General features: G+C 46.8%; 1 protein-coding gene across 12 annotated transcripts in view; it reads right to left on the bottom strand.

Annotated features, from left to right (window-relative positions):
* cacna1ba (calcium channel, voltage-dependent, N type, alpha 1B subunit, a) overlaps positions 1-12,371 on the bottom strand; it is a 99,108-nt gene that overhangs the window by 48,100 nt on the left and 38,637 nt on the right. For all 12 annotated transcript variants that reach the window (XM_047331187.1, XM_047331185.1, XM_047331188.1 and 9 more), the window contains exons 7-11: positions 8,957-9,060; positions 3,752-3,867; positions 3,564-3,638; positions 2,195-2,269; positions 624-806 (exon numbers count right to left, since the gene is read on the bottom strand). In XM_047331187.1, the coding sequence (XP_047187143.1) occupies positions 624-806; positions 2,195-2,269; positions 3,564-3,638; positions 3,752-3,867; positions 8,957-9,060 (553 nt within the window). The remainder of the gene's footprint in view (positions 1-623; positions 807-2,194; positions 2,270-3,563; positions 3,639-3,751; positions 3,868-8,956; positions 9,061-12,371) is intronic.

Below are 12,371 nucleotides of genomic sequence, written 5' to 3'. Positions count from 1 at the left end.
ATAATAAAACTGGTAAGATAAATAGTGACACAATATAGATATATCGGGTTATAAAACGGGCAGCTCAAATCAAGCGACCCGATTGGTTCATAGCCGCGGTACGACGAGCGTATACAACGGCTATGACGTCGAATCAGTTCGCACAGGTCCGTAAGTAGATGTGAGTAGTGACAGAGCACACGGCGAGGTCGAACAGTTGTAGTTTTGGTCTCCGCCTTCGGCCCACAGTAGCCCGCGAACTTAAAATTGCCGGCGAACCCAGCTACCGTCTCGTAGCCTTCTTCCTCAGGAACGCTACGGTGTGTCGCATAGCAACCGGCATGCACTGTGCAGGAAGCCAGGAGGGACTACTCTAATGTATTCCTTTAAAAAAATGCTGTTTTGACGAAATCAAACAAGCTAATTGTACCGTGTCTATTACTTTCATTTCGCCATACATACGTAACCGTTTTATAAAAACCAATAGTTCACTTCAGGCCGTGTTATATGCTCATTATATCACAGTTAAGGGGGTCGGCGTCGAACAACAACGCCTCCTTTTGCTGTGGTACAATGAGCGTATAACACGGCCTGTTGTGAGTATATGACAGAAATTCATTTTGAACAAAACTGCTGGTGCTCACATAGGGCAAAGGTGAGCCAGTCGGGCTGGTTGTAGTGCACTATGGCGACACACAGCGTGTTGAGGCCAACCAGGCACAGCACCATCCAGTAGAAGCCCTGCGACTTGACCAGACGGCGGATGGTGAAGCGAATCCTCTTCTCCTTCCGCCTGAAGTAAGACGAGTTGTCGTTCCCTGGGGGGGCAGTTGGGGCGAAACACAGAAAGGGGCGATAAAGTGACAGAGTCTAAGGCTGAACTCGAGACTGGGTTTACACGTGGTTCTGACATCAGAACAGGTCGTAAATCATTTCCCTGCAGAGCAGTGCAGTTGTCAGTTTGAAGTCGGGACTCTATGGTACAATCTAGCCCCCATTTCATAGAGGTGTTCCACTGCCACAGTGAAAAGGATGTGGAGAACCAGCACAGGGGCAAATGTTCTTAATGTGATATCATTAATTCATACACACTATTAATAGATAGATAGATTTTTCATCCTCTGACGAGCTGCAACTGCAAACAAAGTGAAGCCCTCGACTCTTTAAGAGCACAGTGCCATGGTCTTCACCTCTCACCCCCCAACTCCCATTCAGCCTGTACTTTATTAAACCCTTCTTAGCTAAAATTGAGCCCAAACGTCAAGTGGGACAGGACAGAAGGGAAGGAGAAAAATGGTTCTATTAAAATGTCATTACTAGCACAGGGAGACTTGGGGGCTAATCATTTCCCGGTCTATTTTAATCCAGACATCACCAAGTCCTTTTGTGCCTCTACCCATGGTTTCCTTATCTGACAATATAAGAACTTGTATCAGTGCTAATGGCTTCAGACTTGGCCTTCGCTTTGAACCCAGCTACACACTTCGAAAGTTTTGTGACTGTGTTTTTGACGGATGTGATGAAATCTGCCCAGCGACCAGCAGACAGACAGACGTGTGTGTGTCATCATGATCCTATACTCTATACTATACTATTTATAGTATATATATATATCTATAGTATATTTTCTACCCAGGAAGAGAGTGCACCCTTGTAGCTCATCCACTGTGTTTTATCCCCCAGTACGAATCGGTAATATGCTCATCTAACGCAGTTAAAGCTAAGAACACTGGACGACATTGAATCAGATGTAAGAAACACAAAAATATCCACATTCGTGGGGAGCCTCTCCACTTGCGTCCACCCCTACATCCTCCTATCGTAATTTCCTACCATGAATAGTCTTAAAGCCACAGTGTGCAAAATTTTAAGAGAATTTATTCACAGAAATTTAATATATTGTCTCTAACTATGTGTTCACATCTGTATAATCACCTGCAACAAAGAACCAATGTCCCCTGTCGGGTTCTCGGTTGGTTTCGGTTTGCAACTTTACCACCAGATGCCGGCAGAAAATTACACACTGTGGCTTTAATGTTGCCTATTCAGGAACAATTATGTTGGTACTAATGTAATTTTCACTCGGCAAAATGGTGCAACTCCACCACAATCCATTGTGTTCCACTGACAATCTGTCACAACACTGACAAGCCACGGGACATGATGGAGACCTGCGGTAACGTGGAAGACGGTGTGTCTCAGGCAGCATTCTCACCAACAGATGAGAAGTGGTCCTCGCCCTCCTCTGCATTGATGAGGTCATTCTTACTTTTCTTTGTCCGCTTCAGCACTGCAAACAAAATATGCAAAAATAAAAATCCCATGAGCCCCAAAGCAGCTGATCTGAATTTCCCCATTGGCTGCCCTTCACATTGGGAACAAATTATTGAGTCCCCCCGTGTGCAATAAATTATGACGATGTGCCCCTTTAGAGACAGAAAAGTCGATAACGTGTCTTAATGAGTTCCATTCCAGTGGAGAAAACCTGATGCAGTGCCCTGTAAGGTGCCCTGACACTGGTCTTAACTTGACGTTCCCTGTATGGGAGCCCTTCCAATGGAAAAAAGGCTGCCGTTATGAAGTGCCCTCTATGCCGCCCCTACATGACACGGCCCCATGGGGGCCCTTAGTTTCCGGTCCTCCTACAGGTGAGAAAACATGAATCGGTACGATTCAATTTTTGACCATTTGGTGGGGCCCCATGTCGGTGCCCTTTTTATTTTTCGTGCCCCTTGCCCCTCACATAGCCTTAGCCCGCCACTGTGCGTCAGACTTCTCTCAACTTCATCTTCCACCCGTGTCTCTAACGGCTGCTTTGTTTCTTGTATTTCCCGCCCTTGCGATTGTCTTCACGTGTCCCTAATGTGGTCCCTCGCGTATTTAGTCAGTTCGTCTCTACTGTCTTTTTTCCACTCCAGTTATGTCTCGTGATCGGTTCAGCCCAACCCTCGTGTCCCTCCTTCCTGGATTACTTGAGTTTGGATTTAAAGACTGTCAGTCTGCTTTTTTTGTTCATGCATTGTTAAACCTGACAGTTGTGCGTCAGATGATGGAAATGGCCACAGTGAGGATCAACAAAACGGAGCAACAACTATTTGCTGTATCACTCAATGACATACGTACTCTATGGGCACTTTATTGTAAGTATAGCCTGTATATACTGTAGGAGCAATTCATATCGTGCAAAGTACGAAGAGAAGAGGTGGAGAAGTGGCTAAAAGAGCCGACATGAAAGTGACTGATGGAATAATGAGGGATGAATGAGCTCAACAGCGGAGAACTAGAGGGATAAAACCTTTCTGTCATCACACACAGGTATTACCAATAACATTTACTATCGCTCCGTCCCATTCAAGGGAAGTAAATACACTAATCTAGATAATCTTATTAGGGCTGCAACTAACGTATATTTTCTCGATTAGTTGTTTGGTCCATAAAGTGAAAAAATGTCGATCGTGTTCCCCAAACCCCCAAGATGATGTTTTTGTTTTGTCCACCCATCAAAGATATTCCATCTATATATATAGATATACTGTATATATTCTCCATCCGCACAACCGACCCCGGTACACGGCGGTCGTCACCTGAGCTGTTGTGTTTTCTCTTGTACCAAGCGCCGTCCACAGATTTCTTGTCTTCCTCGGCCAGCATCACCTCCTCTGCAAGACACAAAGACCGGTCGTGGTGAGGTCATACTTGAGTCATCGGTGAGGCGGAACTCATTCGTGAGCCGTGTTTGGCCGTGTGTGTTGTGTGCGTGTTTGCGTTCGACCTGCTTTGCAGATCCACTCCAAGTATCCAGTCAACTCTTTCTCTATTTGCTGCTGTATGCGCAGCTTCAGGAATTCTTGTCTCTTCTCTACCCGTTGTCTCTCTTTGGCAAACTCCCTGTAGAAAAACCAAAAAAAACACACAAACACACACGTTTATTGGATCTGACAAGCCGACACATAGCCTGAAGCAGGCCGACAGGAACACAGCAGGCCGGCCTCCAGCAGGTAAGATGGCGACGGCAGCATCATCGGCGTCATTAGCAGGGCGGTCTCGGATGAGAAGCTGATATCTGTCTACGTATGGAGCGAGGCACTCCTCCGTCCTTCCACCGAACCGAAGGCCGCTCAGGTGCCGAAGCCACGTGACACGGACCCAGCGCGACTCATAAACGGTTCAGACTCACACCGAGAGGCTAAGACACGGCCTCTTTTTCCGCCCTCAGGCAATAAGACTCTTGAATAAACAGTGCGCCAACCCTATGCAATTCAACATCCTCCGCTCCCAGGACTTATTCCTACCAACTGTCCCCGAAGTCCGTATGAATCTGGGGAAAAGGGCTTGTAGGTTCGCCGCTCCCTCGGCTTGGAATGACTTGCAAAACGACCTTGAGCTCCAAGAACTGGTCTCATTTGACTATATTTGGCTGGGACACTCTAGAAAAAGAGATGTTCGATCTCAGCGGGTTTTTGTTCTTACCCCAAGTTTATAATAATTACATATTGAATATGTCTTCGTACCGAGTATTCTCATTTCATTTCTGCATATTTATTTTGTAAATACACACTTATACCAATACCCTAATCTGTATATTTCTATTATTAGTTTCATTACTTTTTTAAAAACGTTGTTTTTGCAATTATTGAGCGTCCCTGCACCCCCCCGCCCCCCAAACATTATTACATAACCAGTATGTGGAATAATAATTAGAAATACAGAAAGATTTTCAGTTCAACACCAATGTCTCACAACTTCACTTGGACTTAAGCCCTTCGACATACAACGCCTTGATATCGTCCCCGAGGCCCAAGAAGACACAGCATGAGGTCAGAAGAAAGAGCGCAGCGTTTAAACATCGCTGCCGCAAGGAATTTTGGGTCGTCCATTTCTCCTTTCCTTTCGCATAGGAAGCTCCAGTGTGCCCTATGCTACAGAACATTGGAAAGGAATCATTGAAGCTCCTTTTGTCAGCATTTAGAGAATCTGGGTGCGGTCAAATTGTCAAATTGGCTTGACAATTTGAAGTTTCATCTGGCTTGAAGTTTCGGAAATCTTGAAGTGACCCGAAAGTATTGGATCAGCAGCCACGATAAGAGCCTACCACCTTTCCTTGACCTCATGACGTTTTCCACTGAGGTCAAGGAATAGTAGAGAGGAAAAGACGACAGGAAGGACAATTCGACCAGCTGTTATCATGGCTGCTGAGGGAAAACTTCCGGGTCACTTCAAGATTTCGGAAACTTCCCAAGCAAATTTGACAATCCGACCGCACCCTTGGACTCCGTTATTCATCTCCACCCCTCTCTGTCACTGACATATACATTCACCCTGTCTGGAAGTCGTTTAACACACATAGTCATGTGCACACACGCATGTTAGTATATCTCACGCTCAAATGAAACTTTTAACACGATGAAATGTTTTCCTTCTCGTAACCCATAGAAATGTCTGTCGTACAAAATCTGCGCCGCCGTTGCCACGCTACTCCCTCGTTAAGGCTGGGGACATTGTCGTCATGGTCACTCCACTGCTTCGCCAATGTTCGGGTTACGTCATGCAGAGACGTTTTCCAGATGTGCCAGGCAGAAAAGGGGGACGGTGAGGGAGGGTTGGAGACTGGAACATGAGCGAGGGATCTCCTACCTACCCCCCCCCCCCCCCCCCCCCCCCCACACACACACACTCTGCATTGCAGTGGCAGCCCGCCCGCCTTCCTTCCTTCCTGAGGGTGGTTCTCTCTCTGTACGCGCTGCGAGTGTGTCAAAATCAAATTTCATGGCTACACATCTTCCTCGCTGTAGTGTTTGCGCGAGTGTGTGTGTGTGTGTGTGTGTGTGTGTGTGTGTGAATACAGGGAGAAATTGTGGCAGAGAGGATTTTCCCAACATTGTAGCAACCTGCAGACGCACACACACAAACACACACACACACACACACACACACACACACACAGACACACACACACACACAGACACACACACACGCACACACACACACACACACACACACACACACACACACACACACACACAGACACACACACACGCACACACACACACACAGACACACGCACAGACACACACACACGCACACACACACACACAGACACACACACACGCACACACACACACACAGACACACGCACAGACACACACACACGCACACACAGACACACACACACACACACACACACACACAGACACAGACACGCACACAGACACACACACGCACACACACACACACACAGACACACGCACAGACACACACACACGCACACGCACACGCACACACACACACACAGACACACACACACGCACACACACACACACACACGCACGGCAGCATGAGCACAAACATCCACACAGGCTGCCATTCCACTTGAGTATTTTTTTTAATTTTATTTGACAGCTGGGTACAGTTAAAGTATAAGATAGACAAATGATGTGTGTGTGTGTGTGTGTGTGTGTGTGTGTGTGTGTGTGTGTGTGTGTGTGTGATTGTGGTTTGAACTTTAATCACAGCCTGTTCACACTGCTGATGGAATAAAAGTGGAGCGACTGGCCCCCGACCCCCCCAGCCCCCGGTCACCCCGTGTGCGTCGGCCCTCCCGCCCGCTCCGGAGCTCCGCCCGTGGCCTTTAGACGGCGACGTGGCCCCCCCCTCGCGTTGCCCTGCCACACCGTGTCGGTGACCTTCCACCTCCACAGTAACCATAAGGCCATCCGACAACCTCTGTGGAGAGAGCAGGACACCGGGGGAGACGAGGACGACCACAGAGGGGGCGGGTAAAGGTTACCCGTCCTCCAAAGCTCCGGCCAAGTCTCCCCCCCCCGTGCGTACAGTACGCGTGTGAATGTGTGAGGGTGTGAAGAGAGGTTCGAACGGAATCATCACCTGATACGAGGACGGCTGGTGGCAAGCCGGAGGTTGGGTGAGAGGGTGGAGGGATATGAATGCCGACATTCTTACGCCGAGGAGCCTCGACAGCAAACGCAGGATCAAATAAAAAGTTATGAGACCACTGACGGTACTTCGGCCTGTCAACAGGCTGATGAAAGAAATTCACAACTGTAATTTGGAGTCGAAACACAAAGTTTGCATCGATTGGAATCAATAACTTTTGAGAGTCGATTGCAAAATGAATCTGTACCACACGAGCGGAGGATGACACACTGCAGGGGCGGACTGTATTTCTATAGCGCTTCTCTACACACGTCGAGTCCCATTCACCGCACACACACGTTCATACAGTGTCAGCTCAGCCGTCAGGGGCGGTTCAGGGCCGTTCACGTGTCTCGCTCCAAAGACACTCCGGCACACGGACCGTGAACTTTCTGGGTGGAGAAAAAAAAGAGTAAGCTAAGAGGAAAAGAAAGAAAATCACTGCGAAGTGGACAAAACACAGCGGATAGCTGCGCCGTGCCGCCTCTGCGCTCCGCTCACCGCAGTCGTCGAAAGCTGCAGGAACGAAGGTTCAATTTGATTTTGAGGGACAACCAGTTTTTTTGGGGGGTTTTTTTGCAAAGTTCAAACCATATCTATGTTTTGTTGTTTTACTGAAGTGTTTTCTTTTTCTGCAAGACAATTGTACAGTACCGTTTAAACCCTTAATAACATCATCACCCATTCAACATTCCCTCCAATGCGACGCTGAACCTCAAGGGAACTATTTGGGCTTTTCAACCCGCCGTGTAGCTGTGTTCGCTGAGTGCCAGCAGCCGCTGGGCTGCCGCCTGGTGCCGGGCAGGTTAGTGCACGGGGCGGTTTTACAGCTTCGACCGCTGGAAACAGCTGCCTGAGAGCTGTGAGCCCCAAAAAGGGCTTGACGTTCACCAGAGTCTCGCTGTAAATCTCAGAGTTTTTGGCCACGGGCGACTTATACGGTTGAAGAAGAAGGATACAGAGACGGAGGCACAGACTCCGGACGAAGCCACAGGTTTGAATGTACACCACTAGAGCCGGACCGATATGGATATTTGGGGGGCCGATGCCGATATTAGGGAGTACAAGATTTCCGATACCGCCACATTGGCCGATATTTATATATAAATCTGTCAGTGATTCTAAGATGTCGTTATCCAACCTTTATGACACAGAAATGTGTAACTGAGGCTTGATATTTTAGTTCAACCATGACCTTTATCATAAAAAACCCTACAAATTAGAAAATACAACCAAATAAATAGAACTTGAATTCAGAAAAAACACCTCCGACCGATACGTCTGTTATCGGACGATATTATCGGGGGGGCTCTGTACAGTACATCTCAGAGTGATTGGTGATTCTAACTTACTGAAACACTTACTCGGTACACATTGTAGGACTGTTTGCTGGATCTCTCCACGGAGCGGTGACTGTCCACTCGTGGCTGGGCCATAATTAAACCGTAACAGGCACGCCAGGGCTGTCCAAACAGAAACACCTAGCACGTGAACTGTCTGGAGAAGGGCGTCTTTATTATTGCTTTTGTCTATTTCTACTTTACGCTACTGTCAGCGGGTACTCTAATTGGCTCTAACGCCCGACCCCCATAGCCTTCATGAAATATGTTGCCGTTAGGATTTAGAAAAAGTGACCAAATGCATTTCGGCACCTTAGGACATTGACAGCAGCGACCATCAGGCACACACACACACACACACACACACACACGGTCGATAAGCCATGAAGTAACATTCAGACCAGTCGACGGCTCCATTTGCTCTCACAAGGCATAAATTACAACAACAAAAAAGACAGATCAAAACTTTAACTTTAACAAAACACACCAGGAAATGCACAGAGAGTAATAATCCGTGGCACCGGATGAAAAAGGCTCACGTGAACATTAATCCCGAGAGCACAGTCCAACTCAACTCTGCCACCACCGTTGTGCTGCTAGACAGCTGTGTGAGGAGTTTGGTTAAATAGTAGACGGGATCGTCTGCACGCGCACATTCACTGTGTGGAATATTTCACGGATTAGCCTCACGGTTTTTTACTCACCCCGATAGCACGCCCAGCACCAGGTTGAGCATGAAGAAGGAGCCGATGATGATGAGTGGGATGAAGTAGAGCCAGTTCCATGTGTTCCCTGAGGCATCGTTGGCCTAAACGCAGAAACACAGAGAGAAGTAGCAGGGTCATAACACTGTTGAGTTGTTGAGGATAAGGCTGGAGTTAATCTATATTTCCATTGACGTCTAAAAAAAATTCAATGCTTAATTATTATTTATAATATTTAAAGAATAAAATGATGATCTTTGTGTGCTTGAAACATCTTGTGATGATCAACAATTTTAAATAAAAACTCGAATGGCACTCAGTAGAGCACATACATCTGCCGAGGTCTCCTTAAATTCAATCAGGCGGAAATTGCACACACTCATAGATATCAGTCCACTAAAGATCCATCAAGATCCATGAATTCTTCTCTGGGAAATCTGGGAAAATGTCAAAAACAACAACAACAACAACAAAAAACTATGTCAAAGCTCCAGTGTGTACATTTTTTTTAATTTGCTGGCGGCACCTGGTGGAAATGTTGCAAACCGCGACCGACTGAGCGACCGGCAGGGGACACTTTATGGCGGCGCACCGCTAATTCCATTTCGCGGCTTCCGACAGCGTCTGAGTATTCAACGCGAACGCGACGCATTCTGGAACCGTTTAGTTCAACAACCGTATTCAACACGACGTAGCAAACATGGAGACTCGGACGGGGGTCGGGTCCCCCTCATGGGACTATGTTTAACTCATTCATATATGAACACATAGTTATGGACAGTATATTCAATTTCAAGTGTGTGTGTGTGTGTGTGTTCTGTTGACTCACAGAGACTGCGGTCAACAAGGCCATGGCGGTAGGCCAGACTAAAGAAGGAAAGTGTACTGTAGTGTAGTCAAGGCTGAGCCAAAAACCCAGATCTCTTTTCTCGCCGCACACACAGAACCGACAGCTGACGGACGGTGAGGAGATATTCGCAGATTTTTGACAAAACGTGTATTTCTTCTCCGGAATTGCTCACTGCTCTTCTAAGCGGCGATGGGCAAGAAAATTCCAACTGCTTGTCTGAAACTAGCATTCGTGCCGCTCTTCGCCCACTTTGCGACAGGCGAAAGCGAGGGCCCAGACTGCTGAAGCCTCATATCAGCTCTGGCTGAATCCAACATTGTGAATCGATCCATTATCCCAGATACAGTTTGCATGTTAACACCGGGGACGAGGACGACGTGTCATCAGGTGTGACAGATACATGAACACTATAGTGTATAGCAGTGTTGCTCCTCCCAATGAAATAGGGGGGGCGCCCGCCCCTCCAACAGGAGCCCCACCCCCCTGAAAAGTTAAATAAATTTTAATAAAAAAAAGAAATATTATTATAATATTTTTGGTATATATAATGCCAAGCAGAAGTCATTTAATACACCGTATTACTCATTCCTGTATAAAAGATTGTGGATGAAACTTGTGACGTAACGTGATTTGTGAAACCTAACCCTAACCCCCCCCCCCCCCCCCTCCCAACCAGTAAACCTAGGGGAAACACTGTAACACTGTATAGTCAGAAGTCACGCAGTTTGTCCCAGAGCGAGGCGACAAAGAAGGCAGTCTGTATTTTGGGCATATTACAACAGTGTGTTAGGGCGACATGTGTACAGTGTTGACATGTCTCTCTTTATATGCCACAGTGTTATAATGAAACACAAGGCCCTCATCAGATTGTTTACAGTGTGTGTGTGTTGCTTTGTGAAACTCCTACTGACTAAATCGAAGCGCTTTGCTGGTTATTGTCATTGTAAAATTGCGATCCGACAGCAGATTTATTCCGCTGTGTGTCACATTTTAGATGCTGCTCTACACACAGAGCTGGTAAAAAGGCATAAACAGGCGACTGCGCCTGTCAGAAACGGGGGTTTATGGCCGAGAGGTCTTCAGGGGGGTCTCATAATGAGGAATTGACAGTCTGAGTTTTGGCCTCCATCCCCGTCAGAGAGTCGCAGCCTTGGCAGAGAGACAGCTGAGGGCCCGCGCAGCCGTGATGGATGGCCACTCTGATAAAGAGGACACGGCCCGGTCCCATGGTGACGGGACACGAGACAGCTCTCGCTCCCCTCCCCTGACAATTCCGATCCGAAAGTCACACTCAGCCAAAGCGGCGGCGGCGGCGGCCTGTGCGGTCAGAGTGCATTACCAGTTTGTCAGTGATCCAGACGGCGGGAGAAGGAGCAGGCCACTGATGGAGGAAGGAGTGATTCCAGACCGGGGCTCGGCGGCCGGGGCCTGACGACCCGGAGCGTCGCCCGACGCTACAAATGACCAGTGCGAAAACCGCAGCATTGTCAAGTCACAGTTGTCGTTGTTCTATTTCTTTATCTGTACAAATTAAACCAACAAGATGCAGGGTGTACTTGGGTAAAAATGGATCAGATAACCGTGTGTAACTGAAAGAGGTCACGCAGCGATGGAATCATTATCATCAAATTTAGTTTTTGGTCAACGGAATATTTTGTTAGTGAGTGAATTGTAGGAATAAGGGCTGGGGCGATAAAATAACCATAAGTAATGACAAATTAACGGCAATTTAAAGTCCGACAAGAAGCAAAGTTCAGCAGTTGCAGCAGCAGTTGTATTTATACGTTTTCATGTTCTACAATACATTTGTCATGTTGACTTCTCATCATTCATATTTAAACCAAAATGAACTTCGGTTAAAATAGTACGATATCTTTAAACTTTACAGAAATAGTGACTTGACTTATATCGTGATACATATCGATATTGGTCGATATGAAACAAATTATCTTGATAAGATTTATTTCCATATCGCCCAGGCCATAAATATATAAAATGTGTTTCTATTCTCTATCTATATTTCAGCAAATGACTAATATCCAACCCTAAACCATATGTTTGTACTTTCTTATGATATGATTGTTATTATTAGAAGTCGTAATAGTAGTAGTAGTATTACAGCACTTCCTCCAAACACATTCAGAAGTTCAAATTGAAGGACCACCAAATGTCCCACACTGATTCAGCTTCGAGATAAAAGACGCGTCGTCCTCGGATGAAATCCAAATCCTGCAGGAAAGACCTACACGGACTGAGGCTAAGGCTAAGTTATTAAGATTTTACATTGACTACGTACAGCATGTGCTGGGTTTGGACATGTTAGGTGCACATGCGTCACTCATGGGATGCCTTCGCTTTCTAGGAAGAAGATTCAAGTGAACAGGTCAAGGTCACGGGACAGAAATGCTAGGAGAAAGTTACATCCCCTGGGTGATGGATGTCTGTCTGGGGAGACTAGTTTTCAACCTTTGTATGGTATAATCTAAACTTGTGTGAGTTCATGGTGTGGTCTATAAACTCCTCGCAGCGTGCGGAGAGGGTCTAGGATCCAGATCTGTGGCGAAC

The sequence above is a fragment of the Scophthalmus maximus genome, chromosome 3, assembly GCF_022379125.1.
Source record: "Scophthalmus maximus strain ysfricsl-2021 chromosome 3, ASM2237912v1, whole genome shotgun sequence".
NCBI lineage: Eukaryota > Metazoa > Chordata > Actinopteri > Pleuronectiformes > Scophthalmidae > Scophthalmus > Scophthalmus maximus.
The sequence above is the reverse complement of the archived record's forward strand: the minus strand, read 5'-3'. Positions and strand labels throughout refer to the sequence as shown.